The 20252-nt window shown below is 44.4% G+C and overlaps 1 protein-coding gene across 5 annotated transcripts in view; it reads right to left on the minus strand.

Annotated features, from left to right (window-relative positions):
• The window catches only part of Uvrag (UV radiation resistance associated), a 251710-nt gene that overhangs the window by 177010 nt on the left and 54448 nt on the right, over nucleotides 1–20252 (minus strand). For all 5 annotated transcript variants that reach the window (XM_076938617.1, XM_076938594.1, XM_076938584.1 and 2 more), the window contains one exon: nucleotides 2829–2911. In XM_076938617.1, the coding sequence (XP_076794732.1) occupies nucleotides 2829–2911 (83 nt within the window). The remainder of the gene's footprint in view (nucleotides 1–2828; nucleotides 2912–20252) is intronic.

Consider the following 20252-nt stretch of genomic DNA (forward strand, 5'->3'; position numbering starts at 1 on the left):
GTTTTCTGGGGCTAACAAAAGTTCACTGCCTCACGCTGCACCCACTGAAGGCAACTGTGGAAGACTCAACTACTACTGTGGGGATGGTAAAGCTAGCCTGGGGTCTCCAGTGTGAGCCAAAGCACCTGACTTGGTTTCCTATGAACAATATAAAACTCCCGTGGGGAAGTATGTGGTTTCAGGGCATGCCCTGGTCTAGGTATTCCAAAGTCCTAAGTTCACCAAGATTCCCTAGATTTCCATGACACTCACCAGAAAATATTACTAAGAAACTATGGCTCCCAGGATCATAATACAGTGAAGGAACTCTCTATTAATTTTTATTTTAATTTTGAGACAAGGTCTCACTTATAGTGCAGGCCTGAAGCTCACTATACAGCCCAGTTGAGACCTTGAGACCATCTTCCCTCTGTATTAGGGCAAATGAGCCCTAGCTGGTGCAGGTTATTAATTAGCATACACTGCTTAAAAACACAATCAGGAGACTAATGTTCTCACTCTGAAGCAAAGGGCTGTTAAGGAATGCAGGCAGCATGGGTGTTGTTGTGGTGGTTGTTGTTGGAGACAGGGTCTAACATTAGTTCAGGATGGCCTAGAATTCGACATGTAGATAATGATAAGCTCCTGGTCCACCTACCTGTGCCACCTGAGACCAAGATTAAAGAGACCTGTACAACATGCCCAGCTGTGGCTATGTTTTCAAATTATAGGCCAAGTAGCAAAAATGTTGTAAATGTTATAAATGTTATAAATCAAGAAGAAATAGGAAAAGAAATATAGTTTTAAAAATATCCCTATTCAGGAACAATGTTAAGTGAGTAGAGAATAGAACAAAGAAACAGTCTGGGAGGAACACAAGCTCCCAGCAAGCATTCCACATCAGAAAGCTCCAGAGAACAATGCGTTCTGCAGAGTAAACCATGGCTGCCTGCTACTGTCTGAAAACAGCAGGACGGTTCCCAAACTTTGACAAGTACAGCTTAGAGTTTCTGGGTGCAGGGTGATATCCACAGTGCAGGCAGGTAATTTGGTTGATAAACAGGCATTTAATCTGGCTCAGAAAAACTAAGTCTTGGGACTGGCAAGAGGTTTTGGCTAACAGGACTATAACCACAGTAGTGAGAATGGGAAGATCCCAGGAGCTCACTGACCAACAAGCCTGGCAGAGACGAAAGGCTAGCATGCAGTGAGAGACCTGCCTCAAGCAAGTAAGGTAGAAAGTGACAGAGTCAAACATCCAATGTCTTACTCGGACCTCTGTATGTGCACACTCCTCCTACATGTGTACACACAGTCACATACACACACACTCACACACATACATAGGCACATGCGCATACACAATGTGTATATACCACCACACCCCACACAAAAGTGAGTCTGTGTTGTTGTGTAGCAATGGATTACTGTAACAGTGATTTTTAAGAGCACCTGTAAACTATATGTCTTAATAACAGCACTTCTCCCACCACAAGAGCCAGGGCAGTTCAATGGACTGAACAGGACAACCAGGGGTCCTGGGGACTGAGCTCTGCACTTCACGCATGGCAGGTGGGTGCTTTCCAGTGAGCTCTCCCTGCAGCTCCACTCACTGCATTCCCTATGGGATCACATCTCTTCACCTCCTATTCCCCTGCATAGCTGAGAGCTTTCAGCACCTTCAACACACCCTCTACTCTCTGTTAACTCTCCCAAGTGCTGCCCTTTTCTCTAAGTTGGGCATTTTTCTTTTAGCTCTATTGTTTTAGCTCTCCTATGATCACACAATCTCATACTCAAAAAATACCTTTTTAAAAAATTCTATCACTTTCCTAAGGAAAATAGAGGTCAGGAAATTTAGCAGTTTATTCACATTTCAACTATTTCTGGACACTCCATTCATCACTTACTGTGTATTCCATTCAACAGACTCAAAAGAATGTCCATTCAATTAGTAAACCCTATCTGTTTACACATCCCAAGCAGTCAAACTGAAGATATCTCTCGGACACAGGTCAAAGGTCATCAAGCATATGTAGCAGCTTTAGGGTTGTTGTCCCATAAGAGTAATTTTCACAAGTCACATAACCAAACTCTATGTCATCAAATATAAGATTCAAGGCTCACAAAGGAAAGGCCGCTTGTATAATGTTTATAAAATAACCATTCTTTATGAGTCCTTCTAAATTCTTCCACTAGAAGATCTACAGAGGATATGTAATGCTCTAAAATTTATCATGTGTTAAGTAAACATTAGAAAAATGCTACCCAAATCAAATTTCCACTAGCAATCTGAGCTGAACAGAGGCTGAGTGTTGCACTGACTATCCTGGGAAATGTCCCTGATAATCTACCACATGTTAAATGAAGCTAAGTTTTTAAATCTTTCAAAATTTGTCTCAAGTATTTCATATACATACAGACCCATACAGAGATTCATATACATACAGACCCATACAGAGAGCCGAGGCATCTAAGCCTCTGAGCTCGGATATTTGCAAAGCTCCTGTGACCTGCCACACAGACCCTCTTAAGATGATGAGCAAGCCAAAAGCCTAAGGTTATGTCCATACTCTGCAGACCAGCAAGTGCCTTCTGCTCTGTTTGAAGATCTGCAGTTTCCAGCTGCTCTTCCCCACTACCCAATGAAAGGAAATGGCTTTTCAAAGATTCTGTCAAGGAGATAAACTTAAATCACTGGAACAACAGAATTTATGGGGCTTTCACTAAAAAATGCTAAGCCTGAGTGTTGGCTTCTCAAGCCCTGACACACTCCCTCACACCTCAGCACCACAGATGCACAAGAGAGAGAGCTATCCAAATCCAGGAGACTCTAAGGAGTTCCTTACCGCAGCAGAGAGAAGACATCATAAGAATTGCGAACACAGTTCTGGTCCACCTGAAGGAGGTTCTTATGTGCATTTGGATGACCCTGAAAGACAATGGTGAAGAAAGTAAACAAAAAGAAACAAAATCTGTGCATAGACCAACCATATTTGCTTTTCTCAGGATATGACCTATCAAAGACCTGGGTCCACTTAAAATGTTAGAGACCCAAAAAGTATAATCTCCATGGAGCTGACATCAAACCTTTCAGACAAGTGGATTTAAAAATCAATTCCTTCTCACCATTCCCAAAGAAACAAACAGTTCTGGTTGAGGACTATGGTTAACTTCCCAGAGACGGCTCAGGGTCCTTGAGTCCCTTATGTGACTGCAGAAGGGTACTATTCTTCCCACTAGGCTGAGTCCTAACACCATGCTGTCTCTGGACACCCAAGTCCTACTTGGGAATATAAGAGACAAATGTTCCCACCCACACAAGCACCAAGAATAACACAATGACATAGGAACAAGGGAGGTATCTCTGTTACTTAAGAAAGGCAGTATAAACTGTAGTTAACAAAAAAGACTGGGCACTGTGGCTGTGGCTGTTGATAGGGTGCCTGCATAGATGTGCAAAGCCCTAGATTCCATTAGCAGTGCTCAGAAAACGAGCTGTGGTAGTACATGCATGATCCCATCGCTCAGGGGTGGGGGGGCCAGGAGGATAGCGAGTGCAAGGTCATCCTTAGCCACAGAGTGAGTCTGAGGCCAGCCTGAGCCCTGAAAAAGACTCTGGACTCAGATTATGACTTTTTCAAACCCTTAATGTACCAGGCCTGTGACTGTCACCTATACCTTCAGTCAGTTGGTTTCTCTGTCTGTAACATGGAAATGACAGTTGTGTGTGTCTCATAAATATTATAGGAAAAGTTAATATTCATAAAACAAGAGTCGTGCAAACACTAAGTATCTGCTATGATCAAAACACAGATATTTTTAATTAATAATAAATACTGGCAAGGATTTGAGGAAAAAGGAATGTAAGTTAGCATAGCCACTATGGAATTCCACGTGGAAGTTTCTGGAAAATGTAAAAATTTCAAGGAATGTATGAGCTACCAAAATGACTCAAGAAGAAACAGAAATCAAAACAGACTTTTCATACATAAAGAAGCTAAATTGGTAATCATAAGACTACCAGGAGAACTAAATATAAAAATTTAAAAGTATGGAGGCAAGCAGGAGACTTGACTAGTCAATCTGATAATTATTTAAAATAATAATAATAATACCAATGCAGTTCAAAGTGTTGAGTGTTAAGAAAGGAGGGGATCGAAGGGACTTTTTAAGTCACTGTATGAGATCAATGCTCTTAGAACAAAGCCAAACGAAGCCTAAGAAAACCTTATACTATTATACTTTATAAATACACACTGAACTCTTCCATAAAATATTAGCAAAACTAATATAGCAGCATATTGAGAGGATGATTCCATGTACTCTGGCAAGTGTTCCTGGGTTTATTCCCAAAAGAAAGCAAGGATTTGAATATAAGATTTGGGTATCCGCAGGCATAGTAGTCTTAATCACAACTGGCAATGGGTGGAAATAACCCAAAAATCCACAGACAGAGGAAATGACAAACAAAATGCGGGCTATTCACACACTTAGCTTTGCAAGAGGAAAAAAAATCTAGCACATGATCCAACCTAAGTTCTAGCCAGAACAATTAGGCAGGAAACACAGTATACCCAAATTGGACCAAAATAAAATGGAAAACATCTCATGTTCTGGATACTGTCATGGCAGCAACAATCTCCGAGGCCATTCACAGATTCAACACCTCTCTATCAGAATCCCATCTGCCTTTTCTACAGAAATAAGAAAGCCAATTTTCAATTTACATAGACTCAGAAGAGGCTGACAGACGACAAAGAAAACTTACATTGTCTGATTTCAAAACTTTTGGGAAAGCAACAGCAATCAAAAGAAGATTGTCTGAGCCAAAGGACAGCCAAAGGAAGGCAGGAACAAAATAGACCGAGGGTGTAGAGATTAAACCCAAGTATCTACAATCAACTACCACAACATATCAACTGCAAGGTGGCAGGGCCAGGCAAGGGAGAAATATGCTCGTCATAGGCAGTCATAACTGGGTGGCCACATGCCCAGCAGCACTGGTGCTAGAGAAACTCGGAAGGAAAGACAATGGCAAGTTACTTCATCCACACGAGGACAGCTGTAACAGAAAATAGTAATTATTAACAGCGTAGGCCAACAAGATGCAAAGAACCAGCATCCTTACAGGTCAGGGCTGTTGCCACCAAGGAGGAGAAGTTCCATAAGGCCTCAAAATGTTAAAACCTGGAAGTAGAGAATAACAAGGTTTGGTTTGGTTTTGTATTTTCAAGGCAGGGTTTCTCTGTGCAAAAGTCCTGGCTGTCCTGAACTCACACTGTAGAGCAGGTTAGCCTTGAACTCACAGAGATCCATCTGCTGAGAAAGGCAAAAGGCATCTCTACCATTGCCTGGCAATAACAATTTTACTCCCAGGTTCTTACCAAAAAGAACTGAACACAGGCACTCAAACAAGAATTTACCCTCAAATGTTATGTTAGTCAAAGGACAGAACAACTCAAATGTCCATCCAAGGCTAATGTATAAAAAAAGTGTGGTACATCCTCAGAAAGATGAAGTGCTATATATAACATGTAGATAATATGTGCAAACATAAAAACATGCTAAATGAAAACCACTAAACCCAAAAGATCACACACCATGGGATCCCACTGACATGGAACACACAGAATATGAGAATCTGTAAAGTACAAAAGCAGATTGGGAGCTATGGGAGGTGGGTGTGGAGAAAGGCACACTGGAGTACCAAGTTTTCTTTAGGATTAACTTTTTCTGATGTGTCTATCTATGTGTTTATGTGCATGTGAGTGCAGGTGCTTGCAGAAGTCAACACTGGGTCCCCCAGAGCTGGAGTTACAAACAGTTGTAAACTATCTGACTTGGGTGCTGAGAACTGAACTCACATCTTCCATAAGAGCAGGAAGCATTTTTAACCAGAGCCATCTCTCCAACCCTCTTGAGTTTTCTTTAGGATAATAAAACGCTTGTCAACTTGACAAAGACAGTAGTTACATGAGTAGCATTTCAAAGACATGGCTATGAAATAATGTCCGTATCCTGAAGGTGAGAAGATGAGGAGAAACAGGATAGACAGGAGACTAAGCTATAAAGTAACTTAGTTTTCTTATTTTATCTAAAAGACTGCCATGTATTTTTTTCTAGTTATTAAAAATCGTCCAGGGACTGGAGAGGTAGCTCAGCAGTTAAGAGTACTTGCTGCTCTGGTGGAGGACCTGGGTTTGATGTCTAGTACCCACATGGTTGCCTTACAACATCTATAACCTGACTTCCAGGGAATTCAGCAGGCACATATGTATTGGACATAAATGCAGGCTTACAAAATAGTCATACAAATAAAGTAAAATAAATAAATAATATTTTGTTTAACCATCCAAGACAGTTATGGTAACACAATAACTGTAATCCTACCACTTAGGAGGCTGGCACAACTTGAAGAGTAAGGCCAGCTTGGATGACATCCTGTATGAAAAGTAAAAATAAGGAGCCATGAGGATGGTCGAGCCCGGAAAGTGCTCACCTAGTGCTGGTGTGGCGGTGTGGATTTGTAACGCCAGCACAAGTAAAGCGGCACCAGGAGGACCCAGGAGGTTCTCTGGCCAGCCAGCCTATCTGAGTCTGTGAGCACCAACTTTAGTGACAGACCTTGTCTCAAAAAATAAGATGAAAACTGACTGAGAAAGACACTGGTATTTATCTCTGGCCTCCGCATGTATGCATACACATGCGTACATATAACACTCGCGAGTGAACACACACATACACAATTTAAATCTACATGTGTTAAACACATATCTACAAGCCACACATGGTAACGGAGGGAAGACTGAATTGAAAAGCTCCAGCTGGGCTTTAGCCCACTCTGCCTGCCAGGTTAGGAAGGGCATCGGTTTGCTCCTCTCGGCCTCAGTATCCATAACTATAAAGTGAGGCAAGTCCTAAAGCATCAGTGAAACAAGACTGTTCATGCAGAGGGAGAGCCCTGTGTCAGAGCCAGTGCTCCGGCTGGGCCAAGGCGGCCGTGGGAAACGTCCACACTTGCTGATGCTCGCAAGCGCAATGGCTAGGTGCTATTCTTAGCCCCACTTTAAAGGTGAAGAAACTGAGACACAGGAGGATTAAGAGGAAGAGCCACACAGTCTGGCTCACAGCCCCTACTCTTAAGGACCATGGTAAACTCAGTGATCTCCCAGACCCTTTTTGGTTCTAAAATTCTCAGGCTACGGACATTTAAAGCAGCTTAAGGACATTATGAAGCCCTTTGACTTCAGCCTGCACTTAGCAATTAACATTCTTCAAATATGCCAACAGCCTCACTCTGGACAGCAACTAACTGGACCAGCTGTGCAATCCTCCAGGTTCTGGTGAGGGTTATAATGGAAAGAAACAACTCATTTGTTTCTGGTTATCTGTGGGAGATAGTGCCAAGTGCCAAAGAGCCCAGAAAAGATTTGCACACCACTCAAAACTCTTCTGAAGCCAGGCCTAAGGATTTCCTTCCACTAAGGGAATCTCCTCTGCCTGGAGAGGGTCTGGTAAACTGTTAGGGAAGCAGACAGTTCCACAACTCCAGCACCAGTGGCTCCAAGAAGATCAGGTGTATTTCTAAATTAGTGGTCAGTGCAATTCTTCCATAAAGGGTCAGAGGGTATTTTTGAGGCTAGGAATACAGTTGAGTGACAGATGAAGTCTGAGTCTGATCCCCAGTACTGAGGCAGGGGTCACGGGGCACAGTTAAAACTCAGTGTTTTCAGCTTTGCACAGACACGTGTGGTATCTGGGGCATATTCTTATTTGTTTCCTCTTTCAAATTCTTGAAAATGTAAAAACAAATTAGTATTGGTTTACAGAACAAACAAAATTTAAGCTATGTTAGTGCACCCAGAAAGGCCACCTTGAAAAACAAGAACTATCTTAGCTGTCCTTATCCTTACAAACACAAAAGCGATATAGAAATGACCCACTTTCTGGGCATGGTAACACATGTCTTTTATTCTAGCATGTGGGAGGCAGAGGTAGGTGCATCTCTGTGAGCTTTGGGGCCAGCCTGGTCTACATAGTAAGTTCCAGGACAGCCAGAGCTACATAAGATCCTGTCTTGAAAAAATTAAAATAAATAAAATATTTTTAAAAAGGAAGGAAGGAAGGGAGGGAGGGAGGGAGGGAGGGAGGGAGGGAGGGAGGGAAAAGACTCTTCTGGGTAAGGTGACTATTTATAAAGCCAATCAGTTTGCATGTTCCTTTATTCATTCATTAACTAAACACCTAATACACAAAGACCATTAGGCTTGTTTCTCACTAGCCTCAGAAAGCACATATGCCAGTTAAAGGCCCAGGTGAAATAAGTAAATATGATGTCCTAAGACCAGCTTAAAACCAAGAAGCTACACAGGTGTTGGATGTGGCGAGCATTCCATCTAAGCAAGTGCAGAACATCAAAGGCTGCACTGCGAGCAGTATTTGGGGTGGGTTAGGTGGTCCTGAAGCTGAATGGCCAAGAGGAAAGCCCCACCCAGACGGAACACTTTCAGCCAAAGCATGGCAGCAGGAAACATTAGCTGCATTCAGAGAAAATCAAACTGTGTCCTGATTTGTTCGGCTTCAGTGACATGGAAACGATTTGGATCTCTGACGACGAAAGTGGTGGGAGACACGGCTGAGTAAGCAGGCTGGGAGCCCTGACACTAGGCCAAAACTAAAGACAACCTATGGGCATCAAAGGCTTGGGAAGGGTTCTAACAGTGCAGTGTGACTATCGGAGCTATAGATAATAAAGGCTACTTGGGGAAGAACTAATGGGATGATGAGCTGGCAGGGGCGGAATGACCAACTCCAGTAAAAGTCCAGGGGCAGGGAGAAGGCTCAGAAGCTGAGGTGGAGAGTGACTGGGGAAGGCACTCGGCCTAGCCAGAGACACTTGCTGTGGGAAGTCACTCAACCTCTCGAAGAGACATTTACCTTTCTTAGTTTCAACTTGGCCAGCACTGAAAAGCGCATTAGTGTCCGTGCACACATGCACATAGGACCCAGGCTGTCTGTGAATTCAGCACGTAGCTATTTTAGGAGTAGCCATGTTTGTATACACACACAAACATGTACATGTGCCACACACAGAGACACACAAAAGTACACACACTGTATGTACTGAGAGCTCTGACTCAACAACAGCAGTGGAATTTAAACAGTAGAAAGGCAAAAGAGGAGGAGAAGGGATGGGGTAGGGCATGGGGGTGTGTGTGTGGAAGGTGGGTGGCATCTGAAATGTAAATAAATAAAATATCGAATAAAAAAAGAAGAAGAAGAAGAAATGTCCTAGGGAAATGGGTCTAAGTGATGAGGACATATTTTAGCATGAGAAAATGTTTTAGAAAAGGTTTAGAAAGAAGAAATCAGATCTTGGTAAGACATTGCAAGCCATTAATTAGTAAGGACAGAGATGCTACTGCCTTGATTTGAAACAAGAAATTACATTAGCATCTTAGAAATGAAAAAACAAAAACCCCAACAGTGAAGGAGTAGACATTGGCATGCTCCATCAGTACTGGTTCAGAGAGAAAGGGGATGACATGAGACACCCTCGACCTGGGCTAGGAGAGGGATGGACACTGGTACTATTGGATTAAGGATCATAGTGGGAGAGGGGAGAAAACCTGCTCAATTTGGGCCGGGAGTATGCACCAGTCTCTGAAGCACTTGACCAAAATCCAGCTGGCCAAGAAGGAGCCTTGTGGGGAGACTGGGGGTGGGGTGGGGTGGGGTGGGGGGCTAAAAGGACTGGAGTTTAACTCCTAGCACCAGGTCAAAAGCTCAAAAGCACCTGCAACTCTAAGCTCTGTGCGCGCGCACATGCACCCACACAAAATAAACGAACAAAGTTTTAAAATTTTTGGATACAATGTGCTAAGAACCAAAGTCTGGCAGAGCCTGAGGACAGTGGAAGTGATCCCGTGTAGGTTTCCAGCAAAAGCACCGATGTTCTGCACAGTCTTTGTGTGGCAAGTGTGCTTTACACAGCCCAGACTCACCAACCTGGACAGAATAAGAAATCAGATGGGCAAGAAGAAAAAAAAGGACAACAAAACAAAGTTGTCAGCTTGTCCCAGAGATGGGGAAGTGCCCTCTCTACAGTTACAGTATGCATGTGAATGGCTACCTGCAGGATCCACAGACAGCCTGGGTCCCATGTGCACAGACACTAATGCGCTTTCAAGTGCTGGCCAAGTTGAAACTGAGGAAAACAGCAAGTGTCTCTGGTAAGCATCTGCAGACCGTGGACACCCTCTGCCTGGGCTCTGATGAAGCCCAGATGCTGAGCTGTTAAAGAGGGAGGGGGGACCTCTTCTCAGACACTGAGCTCAATATGGTCATTTTCCTGCCCCCATCTGGCCACAGCTTCAAACATGCTTTTCCTCTCTCTTGAAACAGTGAGAAGCACTGTACAATAAGGACAGCATTGTAAAGGAAGACACGTGAATCCTAAAACAGACATTATTGCCTTTTAAAGAACATTCAAAGCAACACAGAAGGTTCTTTTAAAGGTTCTTACTTTGAAAGTAAGAAATCATAACTATAAACACTCAAGCAGAAAGTAGATTAAGAGTCTCGATGCTACTTCTGTCAGAAGGACAGGAGGACCCTGCTGGTGTGGCCGTCTCTGGAGTGTGATGTCTATTTTACAGCAGGGCAGAGCAGATTCAGGAGGACTATGACTCAAGTAGACCACATTCATTCCTGGAAAGATGTGCACCAAGCAGAGAAAACACTAGATCCTGAAACCATGTAAGTGAGACGGAGGGCTGGGGAGACCCCTGGCCAGTCAAGTGCCTGCTGGGCAAGCATGAGGTCTTGTTCAGTAAACGCCAAGGAGAGCTGTACGTGTCTGTGCTTGTGGAGTGTAGAGGTGGGTGGATCACTGCCAGCCTGGCCAAACCAATGAACTCTGGGTTCAATAAGAGACTGGGTCCCTGACGATAACGACAATAATGTAGAGAACAGTAAAGTAGGACACTTGTCATTGACCCCTAGCGTCCATACATACCTATACATGCACATGTACACTCACAAAGACACACACACACACAGGAGCATTTACCCTAAAGGCAGAAAGAGTATATACAAAATCTCCTGTAACCAGGGAGAAGACAACAGACCTGAGGGAGGAAGAGGGGCAGCAGTGGCAGTAACAACAGTCAGCACTGGACCAAGTAAGGGGTGGCCAGCTTGTGGAGAAGCTGAACTTCACTGACTTTTCAGAGTTAAGAGTGTCCTCATTTAAATCCAATCTAAAAGAGAATAAGGATTCTAAACAAACAAAGGCTCAGCTCTAAGTCTGGGGAGGACAAACCTCAGGCTGCTGGTGTTCACCTCTAAAGAATGGAAAGCATCTCCGAGAAGCATAAGCATCACTTGGCTTTCCATCTCCTGCTGCTAAAATTCTCAAAAGCTCAAAAAGGATGCTAAGAAGACAAGAGCCTCCAAACTCATAACAGGAAATGTGGCCTTTTCCCAGGTTATTTTCTGGTTTCAATGAAGGCAGAGAATGGGGACCACACTGTAGCAGAAGGATTTATAAATATAAATTACAGGATAAGACTATTTTCCAAACATCTGTCAAAAAAGTTAATTTGATCCAAGAAAAAAGGGGAGTGGGGAGCCAGTGGGAGGCCAAATGCAGTGACTAATGGGTGTGACTTTAGTGGATCTGGGTGGTTGACAGCTTGAGTTCCCAGCATGTCTCCGCTTCAGTAATACCTCACCAGCCTAACAAGGCACTGGCCTGAGCGCTCTCCTCCAGCTCTCTGCACAGCTAGTGGACAGCTCTAATTAAATGTGAAACTACAGGCCGGGGACTCTGACGTGCAATCTGAAGTGGGAGGAAACGCAGACACCACGTGGCCCAGTTCAGAGATATAAGCTTCTAAGTGAGTCAGACCAGAGCTCAAATGAAAAGCCTGCTGCTTACCTACTGGCCGTGTAATCCTGAGTCCACAGTCTGCCAAGTTCTTTCAAGGCGCTTTGTTCATCCACTGAAAATGGCTGTCTTGTGGAGTCGCTCCATATTAAATGTACATGCACACGATGGGAGGTTTTCAAAGCCCCATCCCTGCCTTATGCAGTAGTGGATGGTTCTGAAACAAGCTCACCCGTGTTTACACGATCAGATGCCAAGATGTGTTAGAATAACACAGGCAGCAAACAGACAGCCCCGAGCATCCATCCAGTTTAGGTTTCATCTGTGTGTGCGCACAATAACTGACTGAAATACATATAAGAACAACTTTGAAAAGTTCTCCAATTTTTCAGGACCGAAGAGATATCTCAGCAGCTAAGATCATCTTACCACTCTTTCAGAAGACCCAAGTTCAATTCCCAGCCCCTATGCAGTAACTCATAACCATCTATAGCTCAGGTTCCAAATGGTACACTTACATACACACAGGGAAAACATTTATATTCACAAAAGAGAAAAGGTTTTCCAACTTTTTAAAAGCCTGAGCAGAAATGATCCACTGCCCAGCTCCATGTCACTCAAACACAGGCTGGACTTGGGACAAAAATCCCAACTTCTAAGAGCTCTGCTGTGTACTACTAGGCAGGATGCCCTCTGCCGTCAAGCTAGACCCAGGGCACGATGACCAAGAAGTGAACAGCCACTGTTCGACCTCTCAGTCCCAGAAGGCCCATTACATGAAAACCCCTTTGCTTTTCCAGGTTACAGCATCCCTCCCCCAACCCTGCACCCCCCCACCTCCAGTTCAGTGACTGCAAGACAAAGAAGATGCCAACAGCACCCCTCACCGCTAAGGAAATAAAGTACAGAAGAAATCCCAAAGGGGAATGAAAAGATAAAAAGCATAGCCACTACCTTTTCCCAGGTTACAGGGCAGAATGAAGAAAGGAGTCTAAAAGGAGGCAGAGACGCACTCAATCCCCGTGTCCACCACTCATGCATCCTATTACACAGCCTGCTTTTCTCATGGTGGCTCCCTACTGCATACCTGGCAGGTGCATGCTCCTGACCCTGGTATTAGAGACAGGCGTTAGGACTGTTATGCCCCCTACAAAGGGAGACAGACCCTCCAAAAGATTATAACAAGCTGATACAGCTGCCCAAGGAGGTCTGTCTGTCCAGAGGTTTCTGAAGTGAAGAAAAAAAGGAACAATCCTGCACGGAGGCAAGTCCTTATACTGTATACAGTGATCTCTGCTGAGATCACGGGTGCATGCCTGGCTCCCTGAAGCAAACTAGAATTTCTTGACTTTTGAGATGCAGCACCTAACACTAAGAGGCTAGGTGATTAGTTAATAAGCACTGTCCGAGAACAAAGCTGAGCTACAAGTCAGAGCTTCTACATTTCAAAGGTGCAGTGCCAGGACTCAAAACAGATATGAAAGCTTGCTCTTGCCCCTTAGTTCCTCAGTCAGTATCAACCTCACCATTGCTCGAGATGACCATTTATGTGATTACATGTGTGAAACTCAGTCAGTAAGTTGCAATTTCAATCTATGTTTCTTTCATTTGAAAAATGTTGATCTTTTTGACTTGAATTCCATTCCTGGTCCAATTTTCTTTCCACTAAAGTGAGAAAGCAGCGCCACCTTCTGGATACCTATGGGTATTGCTTTTGCAGTTTTTGGCAGAAAAAGAAAATCCTGCAGTCTAATTTTTTTTTTACCATCTGTCAAGGCCAGATAATTTAAGTGTCCCACCAAGGTAAGTTATATAGAACTAAATACCACAAGGTTAAGCTCAGGGGAGTTAGGCTGAAGGAGATACCTCCCTCTCAAAATTTTAATTCCCAAACTATGATAGTCCTAAACAAAGCTGCTACACCTGCATTCACTGACCAAACATGCCAGGCCTGGGCTGGGCACACCGTGCCAGTACGGTGGTGAGCACATGAAGTGTGCACACTCACCGTGGGGCTCAGACCATAGTGAGCATCACTTCCCGTTTGCTGCTGATCTTTGTGCACATGCCAGCCTCCTCACACACACTATCTATTGTGTTTAATCCCCAGTCAGCTGAGGACTGAAGAACAGATGGTTCCCTGTACTTATGGATGAGAAAACAGAGCCAGTTTTCCCACAGTCTCCTCAGTCAGCTCGTGGTGAAATCCACAGCAGTCTGACTCGGAAGCTGGTGTTTCTTACATTACCCAAGACAGAAGACAGCAGACAGCAGCCAGCAGCGTTCCAAAAGAGCAGCTGCCAAAAGGAAACCCAGGCCAGGGGAGCCGACCTGCACACATTACAGGCAAAGTCCTGGATGCACATCTGAAAGGCTGCAAGCAGACTGCAAAGCCGATTTTCTCGCCCACACTCCCTCCCGATGGCCATGCATCCAGCACCCACCCTCCCAGGCACAGGCCTCAAGCCACCAGTGTCCCTGGGGTCTCCAATGATTGTTTAAAGTTCACCTACATTACCACTGAACCCACGCAACTCATCATCCAAGATAACCTTTTAATCAACTCAGTGAAGACCGGGGTCTGGAATACATCCGTGCTGTCTTTCCTCTTTAACACACACACACACAATGGCTGTTCATCTGTATTTTACATTCTTTAGCCCCAACACACTTAGTTTAATGGCATGCAGTAGGTGCTTAATGCTGAGGAGGTGAACAGAGAGATGGAGAAGAGAGAAAGATTTCAATCACTCAAAGAAACACTTGCTAAATAAATGAAATTACATTACATAAAATTAATATAAGATTTTATTACACAAAGTTAATTGGAATAAAGTAGTCCTCAATGATGCCAGCAGAAGATTAAGCAAGGGATTAAACACTGGATCACAAGTCATGGTGTGCACTTTTCAAAGACTTCCCCCAAGTGTGCTGTGCACTCTCTGGGAGGCAGAGTGAACGGCACTGCAGCAGACAGCAAAGGCTGCACCAGGACCCAAGAAACTCTGGTCCAGGATGCATATTCTTAGAAATGTGCCGCTCTCAAAGCCCTGTAAACAACCTTTGAGTTTAAATGTCTCTCAGTCACTCTCAACTACCAGGGCCACAAATGTTGTGGACAACTGCTGCCTTCTTGTTCCATCACATTTAACACTACATGTGGACGAAGCCTTTCCCCTAAGTCTTCCCAGCCCTCTGTTTCCCTTCGCTAATTAGAAATCTCTAGCGTTTACCAGGTATTCTTTAATTGTGAACATGTACACATAGGTTTGGTTTCTTTTTTGTTTTGAGACAAAGTGTCCTTCCTGTATCTCAGGCCAGCCTCAAACTTTCTAAATAGCAGAGGCTAACTTTCACCATGCCTGACTAGAATTCAAGTTTTTCTACCAAATCCTATAGCTGTTTAGTATCTGTAGACTTCTGCCAAACAGACTGGCGACCTCAGTCTCAGTCAACTCCTCACACATCACCGCTGTGAAAAGAAGCAATTGCTGAAATTCTTTATTCCAGCCACCAAGGACTGATACTGTCAATGGGCACCCTACAATGTCACAATGATGGCCAAGTCTCTCCTCAGCATACTCTACAAACTGATGGCAGACTGGTCATAGTGGGAGGACCACATTCTGAGGAACAACAGTCTAGTTTCATTTTGTTTGTTTTGTTTCGTTGTTTCTGTTTTGTTTTGTTTTGTTTTGTTTTTTGTTGAGACACAGTTTCTCTGTGTAGCCCTGGTTGTCCTGGAACTTGGAGACCTTCCTGCCTCTGACTCCCAAGTGCACTGCTACCAGCTGGTTCTGACTTGATCTCTTAAAACACATAAACTCACTGTGGGATTAATCACTGTCACCTGACTGGACTTGCCCATGACAGTGTTTCCAGAGACTTAACTGAGGATGAAAATATCAACCACCCATTGTTGGCGGAACCACTTCAAGGGCTGAGGTCTCAAACTGGATAATAAAAGGGGGGGGGAGGGGAAGCAAGCTGAGCTTCTTACACTTAACATTCATCTCTCTCTGCCTACTTCATGATGGACTGAATCTCCTCACAGTAGACCAAATACTTGCCCCCTTCCTGGAGTTGCTTTCTGTCAGGTGTTCGGTTACAGCAACAGGAAATGTAGCCAGGCTGGTACAGAAGGACACCAGGAGAGAGGCTGTTGCATGACTACCTGGTCTCCTGGCTTTCGGGGCCTTTGGAACTGGTTTGTGGGTGGGATGTAGAAGAGATTGGACTATGGATGAAAGAAACTTTATAATGCTAAAATAACTTAATGGGCCATTCTGGTGGGAGTATGGAAGGCAAAAGCATGGACAGTGGAGGTGATGCTCACAAAATGGACTCTATCAGGACCAGGGTATGTATGGCATGGATTCTGCTCAATGCTCTCAGTCAGGTTCACAGAGCAGCAAGTGTGCAGTCTGAGGAACAACCTCATTAGATCTACAGTTGGAAGCAAGAAGAGTTCAGTGAAAGCAGCTTGAAGTGTTAAAGAGATTAGCACCATTAAAGAGAAACTGTGAGCTATGAGCTGAAATGAGAGATGAGGTGTCCAGGTGAGACCTCACTCACTTCCTCAGACAACATCCATGGGCTGGGCTCTCCACATGAATAAACAGGAGTGAAGTAGCTGACATAGCTGGAGACCAGCACTTGCTCTCTCTACTTTCCGACTGTGGACACAATGTAACTGATGCATCAGGTTCCTGCAGCCACTCCTTCCTGTCCTGATAACTGTATCCCTTCAAACCATGAGCTAAAATAAACCTGCCTCTCTTCAATCTCTCTTCTCAGATATCTTGTCAAGGCAATGAAAAAATACTATGTTTATCATATACTAGTTTTTGGCTTTTATCATATAGTGAGCAGTTAAATCCCTTCTGTCTGGATCATTTTACATTCTTCACGTTTTTTTACATCCCACGTCATCCCTTCCAGGTCATTCCCTGTTGGTAAAATGTCTGTGAGCTGTAAAGCTCAGTGCTTGGAAATTAAATGTAGCTGTTCCAGCCTTTTGCCTGAAACAGTGCTAGAGACAAGATTGCTCACTAGTGGGTCACAGTGCTTTCCAGATAAGACTTCTGGCACCTGCTGCAGGTGATGAGGGTCCACTGTCACTCTATTAGTAAGGAAAGCTCTTCTCCCCGGCAGCTTCAAGTTTCCCCCTTCAAGTTTAATTCTAAAGTTTGGAAGTTTCTTTTCCACCTCCTTTTGTCTCTATCTCAGCCTGAAGTGCTTGCTCTGCCGGAGCCCCCTTCTCCTCCCTCAGCAGCTTCCCTGCAGGACAAGGTCTACAATGTTGTTTCCGTACACTTCTATTCCTGTTCCAGAATGTTCATTACTGTGTTTGATGGCTTTAGGTAAATCTCTACATTTCTTTGACTTGGCCAATTTTGCTTTTTGTTTGGTATAGGAGATACTTTTTAATCTAGATTTTTTTATTAAAGATGTATTTATGTATATGAGTGCTCTATTTGCATTTATGCCTACATGACAGAAGAGGGCATCAGATTCCATTATAGATGACAGTAAGCCAACAAATGTGATTGCTGAGAATTGAACTGAGGACCTCTGGAAGAGCATCAAATGCTCTAAACGGCTGCGCCATCTCTCCAGCCCAGAGACAGTCTTAATATATTCATTCACCAATAGTCACAAAGATTGCCTATGGCAAAAAAAAAAAAAAAAAAAAAAAAAAAAAAAAAAAAAACCATGCTTTCTGGGGCTGAAGAAATGGCCTTGTGTTTAAGAGTATACACTTGGCACTGCTCTTGCTAAAGACCAGAGTTCATCAGGCTGCTCACACTACTCTAGCTGCAGGGGGCAGCAGACATCCAGTCTGCAGGCTCCTGCACTGGCACACACACACACATATGCTCTGTAGGGACATGTGCGTGTGCACGCCCCCCCCCCACACACACACACACACACAGTCTGCAGGCTCCTGCGCTCACACACACACATATCCAGCCTCTGTAGGCACTTGCAATCATACTCACAGACACAAGATCAAAAGTAATACAAATAAATCTTTTCAGACAATGCTTTTAAGCTTCAGCTGATATTGCCAAATGTTCCATTGAAAGTAGCTGAATAATTCTAAACTGACAAAGCTAATTAACTGGAGGACAACAAAATAAAATGCAACACACATACCAATCGCATACTCAGTAAACATTTCCTAACCATCTGGTTCTGAATCCCAACTCTGCTATTTGGCTGCTGTGCAATCCTAGGAAAGTTACATAACCTCTCTGTACTAGTTTCCCTTCTATAGATGAACAACTGTGGAGTTGAAACACAGTAAAGATGGAAAGTGTTTGCTGCCTGGCACTGAATAACTAATATTATTTATTAAGTGCTCACTTAATATCTGTTACTGCTACTACTGTTAGGGTTAGCCACTCATTTCATGCTTCCAAGCTTCCACAAAGGAGAAAAATCTCCCAGTCCACATCTTGAGAGAACCTCTCAATCCCTGTGAGCTGTAGCTTTCTTCTCAGCAGCTCTGGGTGGCTTACCTATGAGCTCTGAAGGGCTGGGCATGCGTGGCTCAGCTCCTCCTGGCTGCTACACCAGGAACTGTCTAGAGCACACACACCTCTGCTTAGCTCGGATGATCAGGCTTTGTCTATAACGGGACAATTTCACTTCCAGGTCAGGAGGAAATGCACACAAGCCTTTTTAGTTATGGCAAACTTTTAGTCACACAGATAAGCAACATCTGCTGGTCAGTTTTATCTGCTCTCAAGCCACCTTCTGAACTCCATTTTCCTGTCACCCATCTTGTCTGAACTTGTTCAAAACTCATAAGCAGAAAGAGAAGCCGAGCACTGGCTACCCCAACCCTCACCAAATATTAATGTCTAGCCATGAAGTTCTTGAGGGTTTAACTACAACAGCAAGCACCACAGAACACTCAGCAGACACTGGCTCCAAATGCTACCATTGCCTCTGACTGCAAGACTCTACCAGATGAAGACTCAGGGACCAGCTGCAGGGTGAGTCACCCTCCCTCCCACACCAGGACAGCCAGCCTTGGCAATGGCAAACAGCCCAACAATGGCAGTCCCACAAGTCTCTGACTTAATCTCAAATGTTTTTACTAAGCAAATACCATGTCCCAAGAATTGGGGCTGGGGGGTGGGGGGTACAGGGTACAGGGAGGATGTCCAGCATTGCTCATGTCAGTCTGACCCCACAAAGCTTACAGAGGGGAAGAAAGGCAGGCCTTTGGACAGAGCAGTGCCCAGAGGAGATCTGAAGATGTGCACGTACTACAGGAACCCAGAAAACAAAGCTGGAAATAAGGCGAGACTTTGGGAGTCGGGACTTGTAAGGAACCACCTAGCATAAATCTGTTTGCTAAAGTACAAAGGCAGCTTTTCTGTCCTTGTTCACTTGACCACTGCATCTCCTTAAAAAACAAAGCAATACAAACAGCCAGGCCCACAAGTTTACAGAGATGGACAGGAAGAGAGCAGAGAGAGCTCTTCTCTCTGCCATGGGCACTGCTTGGCCACTCCACTGCCCGCTTCTCAGCTTGACCTCTCACAGCCGGGGTCCTCCAGGCTGGGCTACTCAGTCCTTCTTCTCTATTGTACAGCCTGTTGCTAGCCTGTGTCACACATCCATGACTTTAGTGACTTTGCCATCCGCCCCACACTTATAGTTCAGTTCTCTCCAGGTTCAGGGATCCAGATGGCTACTTACCATCAACACAGGCGTCTAAAGACACTGCACATGCCTGTAGCCATCTAACCTCAGGATCTGTGCTCTTCCTCCCCGTCCCACCCCACCATGTCCCAAAGCTTCCTGTGGCTATTACCTTTTATCTATCTAGTTACTTTAAGCCAGAAATCCAGTCACCCTTGACATCTCTTCTCTTCTTTTTACCTCAAATGCAAACCACAACAAATCCTAGTGATTTTCTCTCCTAAAACCCCAACTCTGTCCTGAGCTGGTGTGTGGCTCAGTGGTAAAGAGCTTGCCTAGTATGTGCCTGGCCCTGATGTCATCTGTCTTCCCTTCCCTGCCATGGTCCATTCCAAACTGTTGTCATCTCTTGCTCACGGCACTGCAAGGTCCTTCTGTCTCTCCACATTCACTCTTGCTCTTTAAAATACGCCAGAGCAAAACCATTACATAAATCTGGTTACAGCACACACCTCTGTCCTGTGGATAAAATCCTGAAACACCCCATGGGGTGGCCTGGGGCTGCTCCACCTCCCTTCCGTCCCTAAGACTCAGCACCTTGTGCCCTTTCCACTCCTCTCCTGGAACGTTCTCTCCATTCAGCGCCCAGGCTTTTCACATATTGCCTTCCATTCATAACCTGGATTATAACTTTAGCAACCAAATCCTCAGGAGCCCTTTT

Source organism: Arvicanthis niloticus, chromosome 1 (assembly GCF_011762505.2).
Source record: "Arvicanthis niloticus isolate mArvNil1 chromosome 1, mArvNil1.pat.X, whole genome shotgun sequence".
Taxonomy (NCBI): domain Eukaryota; kingdom Metazoa; phylum Chordata; class Mammalia; order Rodentia; family Muridae; genus Arvicanthis; species Arvicanthis niloticus.